Raw genomic sequence first — 24,415 nt, forward strand, 5'->3', positions numbered from 1 at the left:
CTCCCTAATTTTGTACATCTTCAAAGAAATACATGAGGGAAAACAATGACAACTGTACAGAATTTCATTACTTTCATCCTGTCCAATTTTATAGGCCCTTTTATAAAAGGGGTAATAATTCTTGACGTAAGGCCAGCCTGATGGCACGGCACACAGAACAGGTGAGCCCATTGCTTGTAAATGGAAATAGGGGCAGGACTTCAAAGGGTTTACTGCCTCATTTCTTTCAGCAATCCACATCTGTGATTTCCATTGCATATCCAGCTAGAGAGACCGTAACAAACGTCCATACATAAATATGGGGAACTGAATGCTGCCTTTTGTTCTGAGACCTCTCAGGTCTGGGAGCAATACAATGGTAAGAGCATTTAGCCAGTGACAAACTCCTCTGGAGAGTCAGAAACATCTTAAATTAAATCTGCATGCCTGTTCTTGCTTCACTGGACTGGAAAAACACGGCTATGACACTGTGATTAACAAACAAACGCGCACACACTACAATCACTGCCTAACTGCCAAAAAACAGTTCTGCAGAACTATCAGCTAAATTGTCCAGATGCCAAATTTCTGAACACTGAAGAAACTCTCAAAATAGCTTCAGCAATTTTTTCCCATTAATTATTGCATAATTAAAGATCCTGCTAGTGAACAAAGGATAGAACACAAAAAGGTGTTCTTTCTATTCCCTTTTTATTATTGCTTCTAAGTGGAGTTACAGTCAAACACATGCCTGTAATTTTTCTACTGGCTTATTCACAATGCAGAAATCCAGCCTAGAGAAATGCAGGTAATTAGGCACAAAGCATGCGGATTTTTTGCTTTGGAATGAATATGAATGCTAAAGTGCTTTATTTATTTGTTTCGTACAATTTTTACTCTAAATATACTTTTTACCCTACTTCTGATATTTACAATCTGCAGACTTAGTGGTTGTTTGCTAGCAATAAGTGAAGAATCCATTTCAGAAAACAGCTACAAGACTGAGCATAAAAACTATTCAATAGCATGAAACAACTCCTGCACTAATTTTGAGCAGAGTATAAGGCACATCCAGTCTGTTCCAAATTAAGTCTAAGAGAAGAAGTAAGGCAGTTATTTATGATGTCTATCACAGACAGCATGAGAGGACACATTCTCTATTTCCTGCTTCCACTACAGGTTGTAGATCACAATCTAGAATTCATCTCACCGAGAAAAAAATAAACAAAATAAATCACTGCTAGCACAGTGTTTCTAAAAATGGCATGAAATGCTAACACGAGTCACAAATGCACTTTGAAACATCTGAGATTTTCATTAGTTTCCTAATTTAGGGAAGTTATGAATCTTTGCTCACTGAAGCCAGTGGGAGCCTTTCCATTGGCGTTAGTGGAGTCAGTCCAGATTAAACCTCACCAGGCACACCTGGCTTCATAGAATGTATTGTGATCAAAGCCCAGGAGGTATGACTGAAGGCTTTACGTTGGTCTTATTGTTTGCATTTCTAAACTAGAACACAACATCATAAATCCAATAGCTACATAGATAGAGATTGCATGCTCGCGTGCTATGAAACCCTAATGGAAGTTAGGAAAAAGTGCTAGGTCTGAAAGCAGAAGGATTATTTACAAAGAAGTGAGTGCACCAGTACTTTACATCTAAGAGATTTTCAGAGCCTGTAACAGACTCAGAGCTCTGAATGTATCAGAGACAAACCATCAGGGCTTCATCTTAGACTTCAACAAATACCGAAATGTGCTTTCAAATTGACCAGGTAAAACACAAGTGTTCTCTGGAAGCAGAAAAGCTCAGTACCTTTTGGAATATGATTCCGTTCCTTTATTTCTCCACGTACAGTTTTGTACCAAACTGAACTCAAGAGCCGATGGTTGGGTTTGGAGCAAAAAACTGAGGTCAGCGGCTCTGCTCTTGGCTGGAAGAATTCCCATCATAGGCCATTCGCTGCCATCTTATCAGCAAAACTATTCCACACATGTATGAACAAATCATTGATTGTACGGAGGAATGCTAGGAGCACTGAAGTCCACTGCAACAAAGATCTCAGAAGATCACATGTAAAGCATCACGCTGATGTAAAGTTCAGCTGCACTGGGAATTTTTGCAGCACCTTGTAAGAAGAGTGCAAAAGGATAACTGACCTACTGATTTATTTAGAGTTGATAATTACACAGAGGTTATTAGACTGATAATCTTATATTTTTTACCACTATGAGTAATTGAAATATTTATTCAAGAAAGCTGACTTTTATCTAGGACAGAAGTTTGCTCATTCAGCCCTCTTAGGCAGATTGCATAAAAGTGAACAATGAAGTTTCTAAATGTAATACTCAATCAAGGAGCAGATTAAGAGAAAAAAAAATATCTAAAGATACTCAGACTTGGTGATTTGAAAAATATCTACTGATGATTTCTGGCATCTTTACTGCTTTCTGTCCAAAGAGTACATTTGTGTTATGATCTAACTTTTCATACACATCAGGATTTGTTCATATAAACAAACGTACTTGAAGATAATAAAACACAGGTGGACTTGCTGAAGAGCTACATCAGAAATACTGTTCTGTTATTTTTGTTTTGATTTCAACAGCTGTTGCTTTTGTCTAGCACTGCTGGTTTTAGTTCTGCTCTGCTTATCACTGCGTATCACTGTCAAGCCAGAGATCCCAAAATGCTTCTCTGCATGAGCATGCACTTGGCTCTTCCAGCATGCCATTGGGCTTCAAATGGCCTTGCACAGAGCTAGGTTAGAGTACCTTAGCAGTAACACTGTAGTCTTCGATGTGAGAAATAACTTTTTATTCTGCTTGCTTCATAAACAATTCCCATATCAACCTAGCCAAATTTTGAAAATTAAGCTGAAGCCATTATGAGTGAAATCAAATAGATCCTTGGTAGGACAATCAAACCAAGCTGTTCTGCCTACTTGTCTTAAATCAGGCTTGAGCACAGAAGGATGCTGGAATTGCTACCTTTGTGACTATTATGTTAACATAGATACAAAAATAGTTCCAAGAGAAACACGATCATAGAATCATAGAATCACCAAGGTTGGAAAAGACCTAAAAGCTCATCCAGTCCAACCGTTCACCTATTCCCAATAGCTCCCACTAAACCATGTCCCTCAACACAACATCCAGCCTTTCCTTGAACACCCCCAGGCTCGGTGACTCCACCACCTCCCTGGGCATCCATTGCAGTGCCTGACCACCCTTTCTGAAAAGTAATAATAATGACCAGCCTGAATCTCCCCTGCCGTAGTTTGAAACCATTCCCCCTGGTCCTATCACTGATGACACGAGAGAAGAGGCCAACCCCCAGCTCACTACAGCCTCCCTTCAGGAAGTTATAGAGAGCAGTGAGGTCTCCCCTGAGCCTCCTCTTCTCCAGGCTGAACATTCCCAGCTCCTTCAGCCTCTCCTCATCAGCCCTGTGTTCCAGACCCCTCACCAGCTTTGTTGCCCTCCTTTGAACACGTTCCAGGGCCTCAATGTCTTTCTTGCAGTGAGGGGCCCAAAACTGGACACAGCACTCGAGGTGCGGCCTCACCAGTGCTGAATACAGGGGAACAATCACCTCTCTGCTCCTGCTTGCAACGCTGTTTCTGATGCAGGCCAGGATGCCATTGGCCTTCTTGGCCACCTGGGCACACTGTCGGCTCCTGTTCAGCCGAGCATCAATCAATACCCCCAGGTCCATTTCCTCTACGCCGTCCTCCAGCCACACCACCCCAAGCCTGCAGCGTCGCCTGGGGTTGTTGTGGCCGAAGTGCAGGACCTGGCATTTGGCCTTGTTGAAACTCATCCTATTGGCTTCAGCCCAGCTCTCCAGCCTGTCCAGGTCCCTCTGTAGGGCCTCGCTACCCCCAGGCAGATCCACACTTCCAGCCAATTTGGTGTCATCTGCGAATTTACTGAGGGTGCACTCGATGCCCTCATCGAGGTCATCAATAAAGATATTGAAGAGGACAGGCCCAGCACCGACCCCTGGGGAACACCACTCACAACCGGTCGCCAGCTGGATTTGACTCCATTTACCACCACTCTCTGTGCCCGGCCCTCCAACCAGCTCCTCACCCAGCCAAGAGTGTATCCATCCAAGCCTCTGGCTGCCAGCTTCTGCAGGAGAATGCTGTGGGAGACAGTGTCAAAGGCTGTGCTGAAGTCTAGGTAGACCACATCAACAGCCTTTCCCCCATCCACCAGATGGGTCACTGGATCATAGAAGGAGATCAGGTTGGTCAAACAGGACCTGCCCTTCATGAACCCATGCTGGCTAGGCCTGATCCCCCGGTCACCCTGCACATGCCGCATGATCTCCCTCAAGACAATCTGCTCCATCACCTTCCCTGGCACCGAGGTCAGGCTAACAGGCCTGTAGTTCCCCGGATCCTCCTTACGACCTTTCTTATAAATGGGAGTCACAATGGCAAGCCTCCAGTCTTCTGGGACCTCACCAGTCAACAAGGAGCCGAGCCGCTTTCCATCATCTGTCAGCGCTATCACCTCCATCAGTTCCCTCAGCACTCTCGGGTGGATCCCATCTGGCCCCATCGACTTGTGGCAGTCCAGTTGGAGCAGTAGGTCTCTGACTGTTTCTTCCAGAGTCACAGGGGTGTTCGTGTGCTCCCCAGCTGAGATTACCAGGTCACGATTTAGGCTAAACTGCTAAACATCATACTTGGTTGCTTTGGGAAGAACTCAGTATTTCAGAAAGAATGAGTACAGGGCAGAAGAGCAGGGAAAAATTTACTGCCACACTTAACCTTAAAAAGGAAAATTCCTCAAAGCCACAAGCGTTTATGACAAATGATAAAACTTCACATAACTCATTTTTGTTTAAATATATTGTATTTATGGAAAATGTACAGAGCCACCTGCTACTTGATGGACTATGTTTTCACATTCATAAGGAAAGATTGTATTTTCCATGCACATTTAAGGTTATCTAATGTTAGTTTGAAAAGAACCTGTTATCACTTAGGGCTTGATAAATTGCTGCTCTCCTTCTCTTATAGCTGCCTCAAGCTCTTCCCCATCAGGATAACACACACACTACTTTATTGATTGAGAACTCAACTGGGTGAAAAAGGCACATGGATTTTCAAAGATGAGCAGCTTCATTCTGGATATCCCCTCTCTAGAAGGGTCATGAAGAGGAAGAAATGCTGAAGCTTAACTGCCAAACAGAACATCCTCACCTTGAGGTTAAGAACGGCCATGGCCATCTCAGATCTAAATGTGACCCTGTCTATTATTCTAATTTCAGGCTGCATCTCTTAGTTTTTAACTTATTATTCTGATAGAGATCTCAGTGGAAAGGAAAGAAAAAATGTGTGAAGGAGGCTCCACAAAGCTAACTGTTACATGCATGTATTTAACAGAAAGTGCTATTACTGAACAACTGAAGACAGCTACCAGTGAGTGAAGAATCCTTTTAATTTCAAATATCTGTAATCATATTTTACTGCTGCAGGGCATGCAGTGTGTGAAAGAGAAAAAACACTGCAAATCTTCTCAAACATAATGATATAAATAACACTGTATGAATAAAGAGGGAAACTACAGAACTCTGCTCAAGATGAGAGGAAAGGGGCAGAATTGCCAAGAGGTACCTGGAATATTTAGTGAAATCTCTGATGGTTTCTGATCTACATCTACAAAATGTCTGTGGTATGCATACAGTGGGGGCACAGAGCAAAGATGTCTGGGTCTAGAGGAACATCCAAGAGGCCAAGGGGCTGGGACACACATTCTCAGTAGCCTGGTAAACTTGCAGTGTATGGTAATGGGGACCATTAATAACAGAGAGCAGACACCAGCCTTCTTCAGACCGACTAATGCCAGTATTTTCAGACTCCTGTTATGTTGTTCTCTCTTGCATCAATGCATGGAGAGGAGATGCTCTTTCACCTTTTATTTCCAACCTACCATAAAGCCATGTGAGATCTAAATATGGGTTTGTACATCACATAATAAATTAGGCAGACAAATTTTAAGCTGTGCTACTGATTAACCATACTGCATGTGGAATTTCAAGATTCCAACTTGAGTAACTTGCAAGACCAGAATACCCAGATGGCTTCTGTATCTCACTGTAATTGACAGCCATAGAAGAAAAACCTATGCCTTTCTATTGTAAGGTCACTTAAAGGTTTTTACAAAGCAACTCTCTCTGAATATCTAAGAGTGCTTTTATGCTAATTACTTCTCTGCTTGTTTAATTCATTGATATTTCTTAAAAGTGCTATTTTGGTAATCAGTTTCTATTAATACTCTGCACATCTAGCAGTTACTGTTGAACAGCTGGACCTTGGGTTGTCTTATGTTCAGGGTATCTCTTTTTTTCCAAGCAATTTCACCCAATTTTTGCAATGGCATTATTATGCTCTTCAAAAGAAGTGTTTTGTTTTTTTTCTTTTAATCTTCATTGATATCATCCTTTCCACCAAAGAAAGGACTACTCTTTGTGAGAAATTACTTTTGCTTTGCATCTCCTTTCTTTATCAGACTGGTTTAAAATAAATGCAAACCTCTGCTATAATATTTTTCTCTAGGCTTAAGATAGGGCTTTGTCATTACTGAAGACATAATTGGTGGAACTGTTGTTCCAGCTAGCTGTACCTGAGAAGCATTTATCTTACATGTCTGAATTCCTTTTAGGGCCCACACTATTTTTTTCCATCCCCACCACATGTGCTGGCTTGAATGTGGTAGACTGACCATCTCAAAAGTCTTACTCAAATTTATGCAAGATAGAAGTGTGCAAGAATTTAAAAGTCGAGTTACTTAATTGGGGTACCTTGTGGATAAGAGTAAAAGGTCCTATGGTGCTGCACAAAACAATTACTTCAGTGAAGTAATTTAATTTTGAATTGCTTTTCTGTAACCAGGAGCAATGATTCCAGCTGTACATTAAAAAAAAGGGTATAAAGAACTAGCTATAACTCCTGGCGTAATGGCAGGCACACTGAAATAGCCCTGGGAAACTGCAGCATAAAGAAATAGCTGGATAGCATCCCTGTCTTGGGAACTAATTGGTGACACTTCCTTTGATTTTAAGCAAGATGAATGGTTGGACAAAATCCTACTCAACAATGATTTCCACGCATACTTCAATGTAGGAATGTTACAGAAACCCCAAGAGAACATTTCAAGTTCTCAGGCAACGTAATTACTCTTCTTTTAGTCAAACAATGAAATTTGACTGCTGCATCAGTTTTAGAGCTGAATATGAGCACAGTGCATTATACAAGGTATGCATTTTGAGAATATCAGGTTATGATGCAAGAAGAAAACACTAATTTCTCATAGAGCTGATACAAAGACTTATCATCCTTCATAGCTCAGAAATGGTCTCTAGCTCATTGTTGTACTTGGAAATGGATTCTATACTGCAGCTGAATTGCTTTGCAGGCTCTGTTGTCCTGCATATCCTGTTGCAAAACTGTGTGTGTCCAAATCCCCACTTGATCAATCTGTACAACTTTAGCAAGTCCTTGCACAATAGACTTTCTGGTACTTTACAGAAATGGAACATGCATCAACAGTTTAAGAGGCAACTTATACACAGAAGAACAATAGAACAAGAGTCAATTTTCTTCAAGATTTAAATCACTGGCAATGAAATGGTGGAAGTGACATCAATTTACAAGGTGGCACAGGTCTGTTAAATGGGATTAGAGCCTAAAGTAATTTTCATATGGTAGAATTTCATAGGCAGAGAAATAAGGTACTGCATGCAGGCACAATTTTGAGCTCTGAAAATATGGAGTGAAAGCAAACACGGTTTCAATCTCTCAGTGATTTTGCTGAGATTGTTAATGAAAAATACATTTACCATATTTTGTTTGAAGTTATACTTTTCAGAAACATTAGTGTGTATATATAGTTTTCATTTTTTGCCTCCATGCTCCATTCTGATGGCAGCGTGCCTGGCTGGCATCTTCACTCCATGGAGATGGAGGCAGAGTGACAAGGTCTGCAACAACAGGCAGCAGCAGCCTATGTGCATTTCCTCAGATATCTACATTTCCAAAATCTGGCAGCCTTGCAGCTTGCAGAACTCATACAAGCATGGCTCTGGTTTTTTTCTCCTGTTTTAGGGCGTGAAAGATTTCTGGCCAACTTTGAAAATTAGTTTAAATTCTGCTTCCCAACCAGCTTTAACAGTTAAGTCAAGCATCGTAGGTCAGCATGTAGGTCCATCTGTCTGCAGCAGGGGCCTTTCCTAGTTCACACACACAGGTACACATCAAAATGAAAAGCAAAAATGATAAAACTGGATAAACTTCTACGATATGCAAATGTAGCCCTTTCTTCCTAGCAAATGGCTTGTTGAGAGGCTTTATCAGGGAAAGCCAGTATCTGCTACGTCCTCTGAAAACACATAACGTTCAAACGGCTTCTGCTCTGTAACTCTCCACTTGGTGCAAACAGTGCATGGGTTTCAGTGACTGCCAGAAACAAAGAAAAGCCTTAACAACATACCACAGTTGTCTTCGTCAGCATGATTCCCACAGTCATCCTCACCATTACAGTGAAGTTGTTGGGGCAAGCACTTTGTGATATTGCCACAGGGAAAGTAGCCCAAGGGGCAGGCGGCACTGCCTCTGGAAACAGGGTCTTCCAAAGTGTCACGAACGACTAAATAGAGACAGAAGAAATATGCTTACTTTAAGATATGCTCTTAGAAGTATGCAGATCACTGAGACTATATTTTTATAAATATTCATTTTCATTGGAGTGTGAATATCAAGTCATAAACACATGCCAGTTCACGGGACGTGCAATTACAAGAGAATATTAAACACTCCTGGCAAAAAAAGACCTTTTATATAGTGAGATAATTAAAATCTGCTTTGATATAAAGAGACCAGGTAATTCCTTCCCATGCATCCTAGTAACAAATGCAAATGCTAATCAAACAAGAGAAATGACCTAAGGCCAATATTTAAAAGGATAATTTTGCTTTGCGCTAAAAATTAATTTACTACAGCAATAATCCAGATAAGCTATATAGATATGGACTATATTAATTTGCACTGCAATTTGATACCCAGGTGGATAAATCCTTTTTCTACAAAGACAGCATGACATACTTCTAAACGTGTTCTAATTTTAAAGCAATTACTGGACATAAACTGCTCAAGGATCAAAGAACAATGACGGTAAGCTCAAGTCTGTGACACAGCTTTGCCAAAGAATGACTAAGGCACAGAGGCACAGCCACAAATCCTGTTCAAAATCTTTGGAGGCGTGGTTCAGAATTTATTGAAGTTTATGGAAAACAGGATCTGTGCATTTAAGTCCACAGCTTATAGGAAATCTGCTCAAAGAACCCAGGGAACTCATGGAAGAAATGAAGCAAAATGCTGATGAGGGTCAGCCATGGCAGCTGGAGGAGTTAGCAACTGGATTCTACCAGTCCTGTGCTCTCAATTTGACAGCAGCTTCAGCTCCCCACATTTACAGATGCACAATGCCTTATCAGACTCCTCAGGGACAAATTCTGCCACTGTCAACAGTTTTACAGGACAAGTGCAACTGATCTACGGAGAGCTTTTGTAGTGTAGCACTTTTACAGAGTGCTAGCTCAAATTTCCTTTCAATATCAACTTCTTTCCATTAGCAGATGACAGAGTTGCACTGGAACACAATTGATTCTGTTTCCCATGTAACAAAAAGAGAGGGAAGTGTCACCAGCTCACAATGCTACCTGGGGCTCTTCCCACACCCAAGGCTTCATGCAGTGGCACTCTGCAAAGGCCTGCTAATTTCATTTTTGAAGTACTTTCAAAATATGCCAGATAATCTTTATAAGTAACCTTTGATTTGGTGGAGCTGTAGTGAAAGGATGAAAGTTCTAATTTAATTTTCCTTGCTTCGTAGGGCACTTGAAAGGCTATACAATCTTTACTATATGTAAAGGGATACTTGTCTTGTAAATGGCCCTACAGTATCTGCACATGCAAATTTTTTTCAAGGTTACAGTCATAAGACAAAACATGATTCTTCTATGAAGCTTTATATGGTTAAGAATGGGAATGTTTTTATACAACACTATTCTTGTCCTTGTTTTCTCCTAAACTAAGGGAATCACCTGTAAGTGAATTAAATACTTCAAATTCGTAGCTCTTTGAGAACTTTCACCTGTTCAACCCTTGATAACATTTACAACCTTCATAAACAGAAACGTAGGAGTAGCAGGAGGAAGAAATTCTGGGATCAATATTTTGTTTGTTCCCATAGGCACAGAATCCCTCTTTGCTATCAGAGGTGTCCAGCTGTATATTCCAGCTAACAACCACTGTATGATTTTCTGATTTCAAAAACTTGATTGACTTCTATGCACCACTCTGTAACTTACGTAAAGACTCAAGTGCATTTTTGCTTTAGGTCTCTATAGGTACAACAGGGATAGAGAGGTACTGATGATAAAGCTACATTTTAATCCCAGGCTGAATCTGCTCGTGTGTTATTCTCTGCTGCTCTGTGCTCATACTAACAGTGGTTTTGGTTTTAATTTATTCCACTTAATAATAATTGGAAAAAGTCTTAAGCAGGCTGATGATATAAATAAACAAACAGAGCATCACAGAAACACATGTGGTCCTTAATGCCTGAAGTCACAGAAATCACAGACAATCAAGGCAGTAATCTCTCACAATCTGAGCAACTGAGGTACCTGGTAAGAAACACCAATATGCAAGAACCAAGTAGAAATGAAATAAACAAAAAAACCAACCTCAAAGTCTTTGTATTTTGTTATGCCTTGTACACTATACACCAGAGATTTATCAGGCTGAAATCCCTGAAAGCGCAGGTCTTTGTCTGCTGACTTGTTAACAACCTTTTGTTTATGCAAAAAAAAGGAGAGACAAGTTTGGACCATACAGATCATAGGGGATTTATGAGAGGGAAACCTCTTGGGAATTATTTGTTCAAGTTGACAAAGGAAGGGAGGAGATAAAGAAGTAAAACCCACTGTAAAATGCTAGACAATATTCAAACGTTTCTCTACAGGATTAAGGAACATAAAATAGTGTTTCCTATGTAGGAGAAAAAGAAAAAAGAGCTGCATCAACAGAAACAAAAAATAAATATACACTTCCTGTTTTGTGAATGCAGACTGTTCTGACTGGAGTTCATCATGTCAAGAAAATGACCTATCATGTCATGTCACGCAGTATCAAAGGTGTCAACGTTCCTACCTGTTACTGCTCTTCCAATATGAAAAAACTGAACCACTCTTCTCATATCTCATGTTTCATTTGTGCTGTCCTTTCTAACACCTACATTTCCTGATAAGTAGCTCCAAAATTACTGCTGAATGGTTATTCAATAGTGTCACTAACCATCTCACGTTGGTGCTAAATCTAAAAAAGGAACAGATTATTCTGTTCTCCTTTCCTTAACCCATATGTTAGGCCACTGCTGCATACATGTGTCAATATTCAAAGACAAGCCTCTTTTATATGTTTTTGTTTTATATGGGTATTTTATACACATCCAGCACGTGTTCATGATTCTGCAAATCAGGATCTGTTCCTCACTATTGGGCACTTTGTGATCCCCCTCCCCATCCCCCACCATCTCAATTGCTCCCAAACTTTCAATAAGAGAACAAGAATTCATGCTGTACGCCTTAAAAGCTTGTCCAGACTTGCTGCTTCAAGGCACTTATTTCTACAGTGTCTGTAATCTTTGTCTTGGAGAATGCAGAAAACTCTTTTCCTATTGTTCTTTAAAATGTGAGACTAATTTAACACTGCCCAGGTCTTCCTTTCTTAAAGGAATAACTGAAATTGGCTTGATGTCTAGTGCAAGGTAAGCCTGACTTCTCTAGGGATGCAGAAATAATGTGTAAAGGACATGTCAGCCCCTCTTTAAGCATTCATCATAAGTAAGGAGCATTCAAGAGAACACATCAGGGAAAGCCAAAGAACAAGACATTCCCAGTAGAGCACAGCTTTCCGTCAAGATAAACTGATTGATGAAGCTCACTGCTTATGTGCATTCTCTTAAAAACACCAGAAACAAACAAACAACCCTCAACAAAGCAAACAAACACAAAAAAAAACCCTCGAGAAGCAACAAAGCCTCATGAGCTCTTGGGAACAGGCAATGGCTCACCAGTAGTTTTTGAGAAGCCAAGAAAGAGGTGCACGAGAAGAACCACTCGTTCATGCAGTCACATGTAGCTGTCATAAAACAAATGAATATTATGCAGCAATGAAAACAAGACTGGGCTGATTAGACAGTGCAATTAAGCTAATCATGACTCACTGCTTGGTACCTGCTCGTCACATGAGTCTCAGATGTATTACTGTGGGTTCAAGTAAGGGCATATCATAATGTCAAGTAAATATTGCTGTATTTTCCAAAATTACAACCAGATGAAGACACGCTGTCAGGAGTCCAAAATGATTCTCAAATACCATCAGCTAAGCAACCTAATGTTTTTCTTCACTTTGAATTGCTTCTCAGTTTGAAAGCTCAGAAGTTGATGAAATTCCATGTTTTCTTTTAAAAGCGAGGAGATTACAAGTTTAAAAGATTACAACTATCTTGGTACCAAAGAATCCACCCTGTATTTTCTGTCATGCAAAGCTATTTTACTTACAAAAGCCTTAGAGACCACTGTGAATTTATCACATCCTAAGACTTTTTCACCCCGTAACTTTTTAAATTGCTACAGTACCTCTAGGCGCAGTGGCAAACAGATTAGATCAAGAGAGGATTGCAAATTTCCTTCTGAAATAGCTGTTTTGAAAATGAATGTTTTCCTCAAATAGTCAAAGAAAACTTTCAAGTTAAAATTGATTTTGCCTGTCATTTTTGTACTAACTTGAACACCTCAAAGTGACAGGAGATAAAAATGTTTTTTCTCTGCTGAAAGATATTTGAAGGGCCTATGAACTGGCTTCCAAAAACCTTTAGTGTGATATAGAGGAGGTGAGCTCATGGGATTGTAACCTTTGTTTTCAAAGGCAAATAATTAGAATAAGGTTATAGAACAAGTTTATAACTGAATTTCTTTAGCTTAAAAAAATGGGTGAGTGATAAAGAATGGTAATGACAAGTGGCTGATGAGATGTAATCAGAAGCATTTTAATCACTATTTGGCAGGAAAAAAAAGATGACTGTGCAAAAACAACAGCTGTTTGTCTTTTAAATGAACCATTATCTGAATTTGTGCATTGCAATAAAATCTAGAAATGAATGATATTTAGCTATTTGTTCCAAATTAGCTTATTCCCATTCAAAAGAACATTTTGGGGCAAATAAAAAGTGCAATGAAATTAATCCAGCTCTTGGATGAGAATGCAAAATTAACTTTTGACACTTATTTGACTTGCTGCAGATTCCTCATGAAAACTGTGGAAATACTTTCAGCACCTAATTTTAAAAAGGCTCTAATAAAGTTGATTAAGAAAACCTTACTAGTGATTTCTGCTAGTGAGAATGTCATTCTATTAAAGTTATAGTTATTAACAGAAAAAAGCTGTCAATAAGTAATTACTGAGAACAGATTCTATTTTTTATACAAGAATAAGGAACAATTTACACAGTTGAACACTGTTAATATGTTCATTTGGAGTAACCACCCAGGGCAAAAATTGTAGGCCAATGCACTCCACGTTCAAGTGCTGAAAGACAGTACAATACTAATCCTGGAGGCATCACTGGCTTGAAAGATTTCCACATCCATACAAGATCTCCTCAGGAATATTAATTCAACTGTTATCATCATTGCTGCCTTTTCTGCAATTTGCTCCTCTTTTCCATTGCTAATTGTTCAAATCTGATGTCTAATTTATTCATAAGCTCAAACGGTTGCAACAATTTCATTTCTAATGCCCTGTCCAGTTTTTATATATTGACTGTTGCAATACCAGAATTACAATTTTCACAAAGCACCACGTTTACACTTACTTGACCACATCAGCTGTAATTCTAGGAACGTGTAGTACTTGAACTACAGTCGCAAGTTTAAATAGCGCGTAAAACATTTGCTCCACTAAACACGAGGATTTCAGCAAAAAAAATGCATGTATTTGACTGTCTATTATGGCATGCCAATCTTGAATTTTAATTTCATACTGTATCTTTATGTTTTGCTGTGTGTATGAAAATGCTTTCGTACCAGGAAGTTTCCAAAGCACAAAATATGCACTTTTGCAAAATAGAGACTCCGATCTCATAGCAATATTACTTAAGTTATTTATCAGTTATGCTCCAGATAATTCAGTCTAATTAATCTGGCTGTAGCACTGGAAGATCCTCTTTGTCTAACTGCCAGATAGATCTGCTCTGAGGCCAGAAATTGTAAGCAGAGCAATTCAGCAATGGTACCTTGCCAGAGGATTTGTACATCTTTTATTAATTTGCTTTTTTGTCCCACCGAACTTAGGATAAAATGATTCTGATGCATAGAAGAGATCTTAAAAACCTACTGCTGCCTGAGAAGATTTCCATACGTAGTATAGAGAGTTTTGTCTGGAAACTCAAATTTTGGCAGGCACTCCCAGAGGATGAACGTTCAGTGGTATCTGACAGAACGCAAATTACTGAGCAGGAACAAACCCCTTTGCTACCCCCCTTCCCCTCTTCTTTCTTTCCTCAAATGTGCAGAATTACAGTGATGTCTGACTATTACTTTTGTTAAAAATAAGCTCTCTCTCCCTGTATTCTGACACATTTTCCATTATATTAAGGTAGGTTTTCATTTGCCCTAGCATTTTTATTTATTTATTTTTTTAATGGGCATTTCTCTGTTGGTGCCACCAGTTTTTATTTCATATTGTTGCAATACCACGTAGACATATGAAACGCATGGCCTGGGCTAACAATGAAGGCACTAGTGTAGATGTATTAAAGAGTAATACCAGACCAGGCAGTACCACCCCACCTAGAAGGCCCAGAAAGGCATTAACTAGCCATCGGAAACAGGGATAAATCCTCTGTCAGAGACAAATCCTTCCTCACAGTCATCAAGGAGAAGGCTTGGGCTGGTTCTCCAAGGTCTGAAGAGAGAAGAAATCAATCACTTCCCCTTCCTCCCCCCTTTTGTAACACCTCATTTATAACAGTTAATGATTGTTTATCTCAGCAATCAAATAATCTGAGATGTGCTTAAGCCAAGAAGATCAAGAACCGTTACTTATTGATACATTGGTGTCCCTTAAGCAACAACCACTTGTGACATCTGGATAACCAGCACTCAGAATTTCAATACAAAGTGATGGTGATGAGGAAGGAGCTCACCTCAGACTTGCTGTTCAGCGTAACTCAGTCACCCATGAGCCATTGTATAGTCAAGCCAAAATAAAACACGGATTAGTGGAAACTCATCTATTCAGATTAACAACAGGCATTTATAATAGAACTCTTAAGTATCCATGAAGGAAACTTATAGTTTATTTTCATGAAACACTGCCATACACAGAAGTCTGTGTATGTATGTACTCATGTGCCCATGCATGCAGGGAAGTAGGAAGTTATCTCTGAGATGAACAAGATGCACTTGTAGCATAGTGCTAAGACACAGCCGCAACAAAAACATGAAAGAAATCAGAAAGGCCACAAGCAGGGAAATTACTTGATGCTACTCATGAAGTGGTACTATTACATTGCTATTTTCAGCTGGAAAGTTGTGTGTTTGACCTATATTATCACATATCATCTATCCAGAGAAGACATAGTATTTTCACTCCTAAAGCTTCCCAGTATAGAGAATACTGTTGGACACGTCTGGAGAGTAAATGCTGAAATCTCAATCCTGAAATGCATCATAATAAACACCCAGCATTATTTCAATCAAGAGATAATCTCTCAGTGGTGTGTTTTCGTTTTACTAGGTATCTCACTCTGTCCATATTTTAGTTTTATAGATTGAATATAAAAGCTGTATCAAGAATAGTATATTTTTAATTTAGGAGATCACATTCTAGCACTTAAAACAGCTGTTGACATGACTGATTAGTAAAATCAAAACCTTTCTAACCGGGCAATACTTTAAAATCTCTCTTAAATTCTGCAGTTTTCAGAGCTATTTCTCTGGGCAAGAAACCTACCTGACTAGAAAATGATATGAAAGCAGTGGTGAGTACGTAAATAAAACATGTAAAATAAACAAAGAAAACCCTCGTACGTATAACAATGATAAAAAGTCTAGATATGATTGCTAGAGAAACCATAAGCACTTAGTAAAAAATAACAGTTTTTTCTAAAATATATCAGGAAAAAAAAATCTCACATAACTTACACATAAGCCTTAGGAGCGTAGAAAAGCCAAACTGCCTAATATTCATTTCTGACATGAATTTGGAAAGAAGGAAGCGGCTTTGTTCTTTCTCCATGATGCTGAAAACGTGTATGAGAGATAAAGCAACATTTCATGCTATTTTCAAACCAGGCGCAAGAGGAATTTGAAAGGAACGAGTTGAGAAACACTTTGAAACTAACGTTCTTATATAATGGGCTTTGAAAACTGAAGAAAATACCAAGAGACAAGAGGCTTGATACATTATCTGAATACAAGAAAACAGTGTCTATAGTTCCTAGGTGAAACTGGACAAGAGTTATTTTAAGTGGCATAGCATGGAATTGGAGACTAGAACACAATATAGGTGAGTTTACTCCCATGGTAGATGGGCATTCTCAAACCAACACTCAAAACCACAATCATCTTTGTCTTTGGCAACACCACTAGTCAGTCTATCCAAAACATTTTACCCACGATCACACGGGTTTTAGTCTCACTAATACAAATTCATTTTCTCCCTGGAATAACAGCACAAACCTTAGCTCTGCGTTGTGGCCAGGCCTTCATGCAGTTATGTTCTCAGTAGCTGATTCTGAAGTGGTGCTGGTCTAACTCAACTACTCCAAAGCTTCGTATTAAACTGCAATTTCAGAATGGTGAACCTGAAATTATTCATGGATTTGCTAGCCCAAAACTAATGCAAGAAAACCACAAAAAAACCAAAACTAAACCAAACCTAACAACACCAACTCAACAAAACCCTCACTTTCTAAGCATTGTGCATTTTCTCCCACTCCCACGTTCAGCACTGCGTTGACAACCACATCTAGTCAGAGAAAGACTCTTCACCCAGATCAAGTGAATTTCAGAGTTTCCTCTGCAGAACAAAGGAGGAAGAGGCGGTATCCTCCTCTGATGGTTCCACCCTTAGCTGTCTGATGGCCTCTGCCTCTTTGATTGCCGTGCTGTAGTTGTACTTGATCTCGGCTGGGCCACATCTATTACTTCAGAAAGAAACACTGACTGAGCAAAGCCTTCAGGATTGCTATTGGACACACAGGGGGAAAGGCAGGGGCCTGTGATACAGAGGGCTGGGTGACTCAGTGCCCTCTCTGGATAAGCTCTACTCAGCTTGACATGCACTCATCCACAGTATCAGAGGGCTCTCCCTCCTCACTGCCTGGCCACTTCCTGCCCCAGTGTGTGCTATGCAGGAACAAGTCTGTATCCCAGGGCCAGTTTCCCCCACCAGGCCACAGCTGATTGCTGAGGAGCCTCTTCCAGATCCATGCTTCTCCTAAGGAGCCATGCTCCCTTGTATCTGTACTGACGTGTCATACAGGCCAAGTGCACACTGGATCCCCCACAAGCACTGAGGGACAAGCACAATGGGTAACGAACATTACTTTTGTCTTACTTCTTAGAATACACAAAGCCACTTCTTCATATCACACACTGTCTTGCTGGCTTGGCTTATAACACACTTTCAAAGCTGTGCCTCATATGTTTTTTCCTCCCCTACGATAGGAACCAAGTGCAAACATCAGTTATTAGTGTACTTTGCAATGCTGTCACATACAGCATTTAAATTTCATACATTTCTGCAAATGCACATCCACATAATGCTGTGGATGCTTTCCCTTCACTTTGGTGACCCTTCCAACAGATTACTGGCATCCTGCTGCTTAGTCTGCTATCTACCCACTTTTAAGTTACAGTATTAAATCTACAATAATTAGAGAATATTATCTACAATAATCAGACTTTCTTTTTTCAAGTCCCCATAGACTTGAGATTGCGGTTTAGAATAAGGAATTTTTATTCAGACAGAGAGCTTGACGCAACATGGTAAATGTTTCTCCTAATTTTAGGTTTTAGAATCAGCTTCCTAGATTACTTAAAGCACAGCTTTCACACATTTCACTGAAATGATGTGAAATATTCACCACTGCATCAGGATTATCAAGCTGACAACTTGAAAACCCAACATATAATTATTATCTATTTATGAAGCCATTTAGAGAATCCCTGTGGAGCAAGATGCAGGAATAGAAATCAGTTTTCCAAAGCAGAGTTCAGTCGCCTTCATCCCAGGAACATCATTTGGTAATCCTCAGCCTCAATCATAATTTATCTTCTGCCACAAATTAATAAGTACTCACACAGACAACATAATTGACTGCACTCATTTCTGACTCATTCTACAAATGCAGTCCACAAAGAACAAATTCTCAGGAAGTTACAGTGTGAAGAAAATGTACTATGGGTACGTAAGAGAAAGTAAACATAAGTACCAAGATGATGCAAACAGCATTTGCAAAATTGATAATGCTGTTCGATACAGATAACATCCTGGACTCTTAAAGAGGAAATCAATTTTCCTTCCACATTTCATAAGATGACACCCTGTCACATCACCTGTTCACAACCTTTAGCTCTCCAGACCTGAAAGCTTTAACTACCAGCCCCTGATCAGAGACGTTATGCAGGAGGTGGAGACATTTTGCAGTGAGAGATCTTGAGCTTCCTTTCCAGCTTTGTAAAAGATGGCTCACCTCAGCAAGCACAGATCCTTTTTTTCCTCCACTTGGCTATGGCTGCTTACCCCACTTCCACCTCCTCTTGCCTGGCACCACTACCTACTTCCCCTCCACTCATCTCCTGGCAGCATGGAATCACCATTCTCTCAGCTTACTCTCCAGGCAGTCTGGTTTCCTCTCTGAGCTCCTCATCCTTTAATTCACTATTCCCTGCCAGCTCCCTTTTACACAGCCTTTTTGTCAGTTTCTGCCCTCTGAGATTTACAGCTTTTCTGATTTCCATTTCCTTTTCTAAGTCTCTTCTCTCTTGTCCCACCTCCTCCTTTTAATCTCTACTTGCTCAGTCCTTTCCAATACATTTTCAACTTTCTGCTTTTCACACACAACTTCAGCTTCTCATAACCCCAAAATGTTGTTTGAAGTGGTGATGCCTGATTTGATGGCTTCAAAGAATAGGGGATACAGCGTTACCAAGAAACCCTCTCTGAGATCACTGGTGACAGCTCTGATGTACTCCACATTGGTCTCTAGGGTTGAGGAAAGTCTGTTGGAAACAGGTGATTTTTAAGAAGTTTTTCACATGAGTTGTACATAAGTGTAACTCAGCTTGAATAAGCTCTTCTGGTCTAGCAGGGCAGCTCATGAGAGCACTGTCTCTCACACACAGGGATTTTGCAGAGAAACTTTGCAGATGCTCTTATTCTTTTAAGAAATGGCATTTTCTCCTTTAAGCACCAAGGAAAAGAAATATTAAAAAAAAAATAATTAGATTCCAAGCGATTACAAAGCATCAGAGAAAATACCTGTGGGCATAAAAGGATTTAGTATCCTCCCTCATACAGTGCTGATGGTGCACCGGCAATTTGCTTTGCATGGAAAATTACTACATTCAAATCTGGACTTCACTTAGGAAGCACAGAATATTGAAATTTCTATTGATTAGTTGCAGAAATCTTTATAGCAGGCACGTCAGTTATCTAAGTTCTGTATAGAAAGCCGAAACTACACTTCGGTTCAAGATTATTCTCTTTGTCAACAAATTTCAAGCATCTGATTCCAAGCAAGAAGTGTTTGATTAATATAAGATTTCCAGAATCATTCAACGTGTGCATTGTCAATTCCTCTTCTTCTGGAAAGTTCCAGTGCTTTTGGCAGCTTTACACAAGCGTCTTTTAATTCAAGGTGGAAAAGAAATGAAGTCCATATGGCACGCTACGTGCCAGAGCAAGCAGTTAAAGCCTGGTGGAGTTGCCATAAGAGTTAAGATAGGTTTGCAAATCAGGAAGCCCTGAGCTTTATTACCAAAGGGGCAGAAGCAGCCTTGCCCAAAGGTGGATGCAGACAGCCTGTGCAGACGATAACGCTCTGACTTACAGAGCTTTACTTGGTCAGTGCATAAACTTGTCACCATCACTAACTGAAAGTAAAGGAAGCCTTTCTCAGGAAATCTAGCCTTCATCCCTGATTTGCTGTAAGGATCTTGCATTTTGTTGCACATATCGATGCACAAGCGAAAGCAAAGAGAAATTAACCAAAAATTCTTATTGCAGAGTGATAAGAGCTCATGCAGTGGTTGAGCAATTTCACTTTCCCGTTTATAAATCTGGAAGCAATCTCAAAATATGTTACATAAAATGTAACCAAGAGCACTATCCTGCATTATCATAAGTATACACTTCTGCAGATGATTTGGGTTGGTCTCTGTCCCACATTTGACAGAAAGCATTTGTTACAAGAGATCTTGGCCTTGAAAACAGCCGTCATGTGCAGGAAGAGCAAGATGGGCTAACAAGTTTCAGATGGCCTTAAGAAAGCTTCCCTTGTCATTTTGAAACGAGGCTAAGGAAAGGAAGGGGAAAAGAAAAAGGACGTAAAGAAGAGAGGGAGTTATAGGGATGAGAAGAAATAGGATTGGAAGACTTCAGGTAGGGGCACAGATTGTACAGACAGACACGGGTTTAAGACAGTAAGCGATCCCACTTTGAGTAGTTTTAGACACTGATGTTCTTCAGCTTTTCTTAGTTGATAAATGGATTGTGAGAAGGTCTGTCTGTGAAATGGCAAGTTTAGGAGGTTGAAGTAGCATTTGTCCCCACATGGTAAGTCAAAGTGACTCTAGAGACAAATACCCTCACTATGATGATTACAGCTGATGGCTTTAACAACAGGGAAATTGCAGCAGCACCCAGTGCAGGGCCAGCCATGTGCCTAAGCAGCCTCTGAGGGTCAGTAGGCGAGCAAGCACTCAGGCAGACATTCATCCTAAGTACCCACGGGATGCTGTCAGCTCCAGGGTCATCATATTACCATTGATACTTCTACACTCAAAGATCATAGTACAGACATTTTCAAAGAAAATCCTCCACACGGTATAAAATAGCTTGCATGAGATTACACTGCAGTCAGGCAGTTGCCAAGATTTACTGGTATATATAAAGCTACATTTCCACCAGTTGTTTATTGGTTTGGGTTTTTTTTTTCCTTAGTTTTTTATGAAGAATGAAAAAAAGGAAAAGTTTTCACATAAAATGAGTTCATGAAGAACTTGGAATAAGGTGAATCGGCAGTTGAAATTATTTAGGTGCAACTGCAGCTAGTGAATGTTAAAATAATGGAATGGATATGGGTGGGTCAGGCAAGAGGAACTTTTGAGGGATTCCTGTTTCTCATTTAACTCTTTTAGGAGCATCTGTGAGTTGTGGAAATTAAGAAAATGAATAAATACATTCCCTAACTTCTAGCAGCCCATAACAAACAAATTCAAATCCCAAACACAACTGTAATTCCTTCAGAAGAGTGTGTTTTAAAATCAGCTAGAGACTGGAGCAGGATTTGAATCCATCATGCGGAAGAAGTGTGTGAGTGAGGTTACAATGCAGACTGCTGGCCAAAGCTCTGGAGGGCAATGGAGCCACAGACTGTGCCCTGAGCGAGTTCAGAAGTGGCACTAAATGAGAGGAGTGCAAAACAGAGCCCTAACAGGTTGCAGAGGGCGTAGGCATGCACAATCTGATCTGCAGCTGCTGCTCATCTATCACATCTAGATAAGCCATGTGATTTTCTCCTATGGCTGTATTGTGCCAGGGATGAGGAGACAATGAGTACCTAAGAATGGAACGGCTGTCAAAAGCACGGCATTGGAAGGCCTGTAGTCATTCACAGACCCCATCTGCAATCCCATTTTGCAAAATGCTTTAAAATATTCCATTAAATTTTATAAATTCTCCAGCGGAGGTGAATGTAAGGCAACAGAAATGATACCAACAATAATTTGCACGTCTTGTATGAACGTCTCAACATTTTCCTGCTTTGCTATAGCAACAAGAATGTGAAAGGCTTAATTTGTTTGAAATTCTGCAGTTTATATTCTGCATAACTTGAAGTACTATCTTTAAATATAGGAGGGCTGCTCATGGAGAATGCAGACACATATTGAAGCCATACTTTTCTCACAGGCTTGTTAAGATCTCATTACCACAGCCTGCTTAATTCCTAATAAATTAACATTGCTGGTTTCTTCCCCCCCCCACACTTGCAGCACTCATATCATGTATTCCTCCAAAACATTATAGAACCACTTAGAGTTTTCCCACAGTTAACTGAGCTTTGCTACCATAAATACAACAATAAACAGGGCTGTATTTCCTACTCTTAATGAGAGCAACGTCCCTTATATATCCTTTGTTACGTGGCTTAGTATGCACAGGAAAACTGAAACAGGCTTAATTTAAAAGCAGCAGAGAGCCAGCTGTTGTTCCATACAAAAGAATTCAGCCTTACACTATTCACTACCCTACAAAATTACTGAAGCATTACTCTCACGTTTACTACTGCAACAACAAGAAGTGTTTAACATAAAAAAATCAGAATCAAAGGAAATGATAGCCATTACAACAATCCCATGTGCAGATCTGTGTCAGCAGCTGCACAGGGGCAGCTTAACCTGAGTAAAAGCAGCACCTACACACATGGTACTCAGCTGGAATGAGGAAAACGTTACTAAAGGTGAAACTCCCACCTTACTGAAGTGTTTTGCATCTGAGGGGAAACTTGAATTTAATTCAACCTTCACCTTTCCTGCTACTTGAACACCACATGCTGAATCAGGCGGCATGATTTCTGCTACCCGAGCACGATCTACTTTTTAGGAACAATCAGTTCCAATAGCACTGTGCAGTATTGTGGCAAACTACTGCACGAAGTCTAAAATGTGGATTTCAAGGCAGGTAAAAGGAGTTGGTTCTACAGGTACCTTCATGAAATATTTACAGCAAGCCTGCTTGCAGCTTAAACCGTTCCTTTTATTTGCATTCTGGCTCATAATTAGTGTTAGCAACTCTCAAAGCATTAAACAAAAAAATCAGTTGATCTCAGAGTGTAGCTACTAACATTGAGAGACTGTATTACACTCAGGTTCCATAAAAGAATAATTGCCATCAAAAAGGATAAAACAGCACTGAGATACTGTAGTTCAAAATCTGCTACTTAAGTTTATTAGCTCTATGCTTTGCAAAGAAAAGGAGACAGATGTACTTACCCTTTGTTCCAATAAGCAAGAATATATAGATGCACCAGTCAGATGTCATATCTGTCCTTCAGCAATTCAGTGAATAAAGTCAATAAGCGTTGTCCCTTAAATTGCACCCCACCGGTGAGCTGCTGCTGCGCTCTGCCTCTGACAGCCTTCAGCAGTGCATGAAACAAGCTCCCTTCTCTCCCTTGGCTTCCTTGCTTGCTCTCCTTTGCACTGGGTCTCTCTCTCCCCCTCCTTGGCACACGAACACACCTCACAGCAGAGATAGGGGAGAAAGTTTCAGGGGGACACGCCAGCTCCTCAGCTCTGCCGCACGCACCGGGGCTGCTCTGCTCAGTGGCAGGAGAAGGCTGGGCTCTGTGCATGGACACAAGTCCACCCTGGGGAGAGCTGCTGCTGCACAAAACACAGCCAGATCCAGAGAACTGTCATCATTGTCATCAATAGTCCAGATTTTGCTGGGTTTTTTTTTTTTTTTTTCTTTTTTAAAGTTGCGATACTGCAAGAAGCCTGAAAAGTACCATTTTATTAAGGCAACTCTGTCTGAAACTAAATATTTTGTACAGTTTAGATAAAAGCTGGTGGCTTCTCGAGTAAGGGGAAGTGAAACATGTAAACACAGCCCTTTCTACCCATCCGGCCCCTCTCTGAAATGCAGAAAAACGCACAATGTAATTTATTTCCAATAACAGCGCGTCACTACTTTTACACATCGCGGCCATAGCTGAAAGAACTAATCTGAGAGAACAAAGAGAGACATTCAGAATTATATGCTATATGGAAGTAAGTTTTTTGCAGATTCTCTCCTTATTTAAGTGCTTTGAAAGTTCCCCTCTGCCTTGGCTTGGCAGTTTCCAGTAGATCCAGCAGGTATCACCTTAACTCAACCACATACACACACGTGGTTTTTAAAATCTTTTCCAACCTTGTGAAGGCTAATGGTCACCAGTAAGACGTATTTCAGAGAGTCACTATGCTGAGATGAACTCAAGGGGAGGACTTAAATTTTATCTGTCCTGAAAGAGATTCTGAATATTCATTTTGATTCAAAAAATCTCGGTGTTTCTAAGAGTTT

General features: G+C 40.1%; 1 protein-coding gene across 2 annotated transcripts in view; it reads right to left on the reverse strand.

The window, feature by feature from the left end:
* The window catches only part of RXFP1 (relaxin family peptide receptor 1), a 61,926-nt gene that overhangs the window by 23,591 nt on the left and 13,920 nt on the right, over positions 1 to 24,415 (reverse strand). The window contains exons 1-2 of one of the 2 annotated variants that reach the window (XM_052690354.1): positions 23,344 to 23,910; positions 8,487 to 8,642 (exon numbers count right to left, since the gene is read on the reverse strand). In XM_052690354.1, the coding sequence (XP_052546314.1) occupies positions 8,487 to 8,642; positions 23,344 to 23,392 (205 nt within the window). In that variant the 5' untranslated portion in view covers positions 23,393 to 23,910. Of the gene's footprint in view, positions 1 to 8,486; positions 8,643 to 23,343; positions 23,911 to 24,415 lie in introns of those variants that run through there. The other variant, XM_052690355.1, reaches the window with a different exon arrangement.

The sequence above is a fragment of the Tympanuchus pallidicinctus genome, unplaced genomic scaffold (assembly GCF_026119805.1).
Source record: "Tympanuchus pallidicinctus isolate F22 unplaced genomic scaffold, pur_lepc_1.0 scaffold26, whole genome shotgun sequence".
NCBI classification, from domain to species: Eukaryota; Metazoa; Chordata; class Aves; order Galliformes; family Phasianidae; genus Tympanuchus; species Tympanuchus pallidicinctus.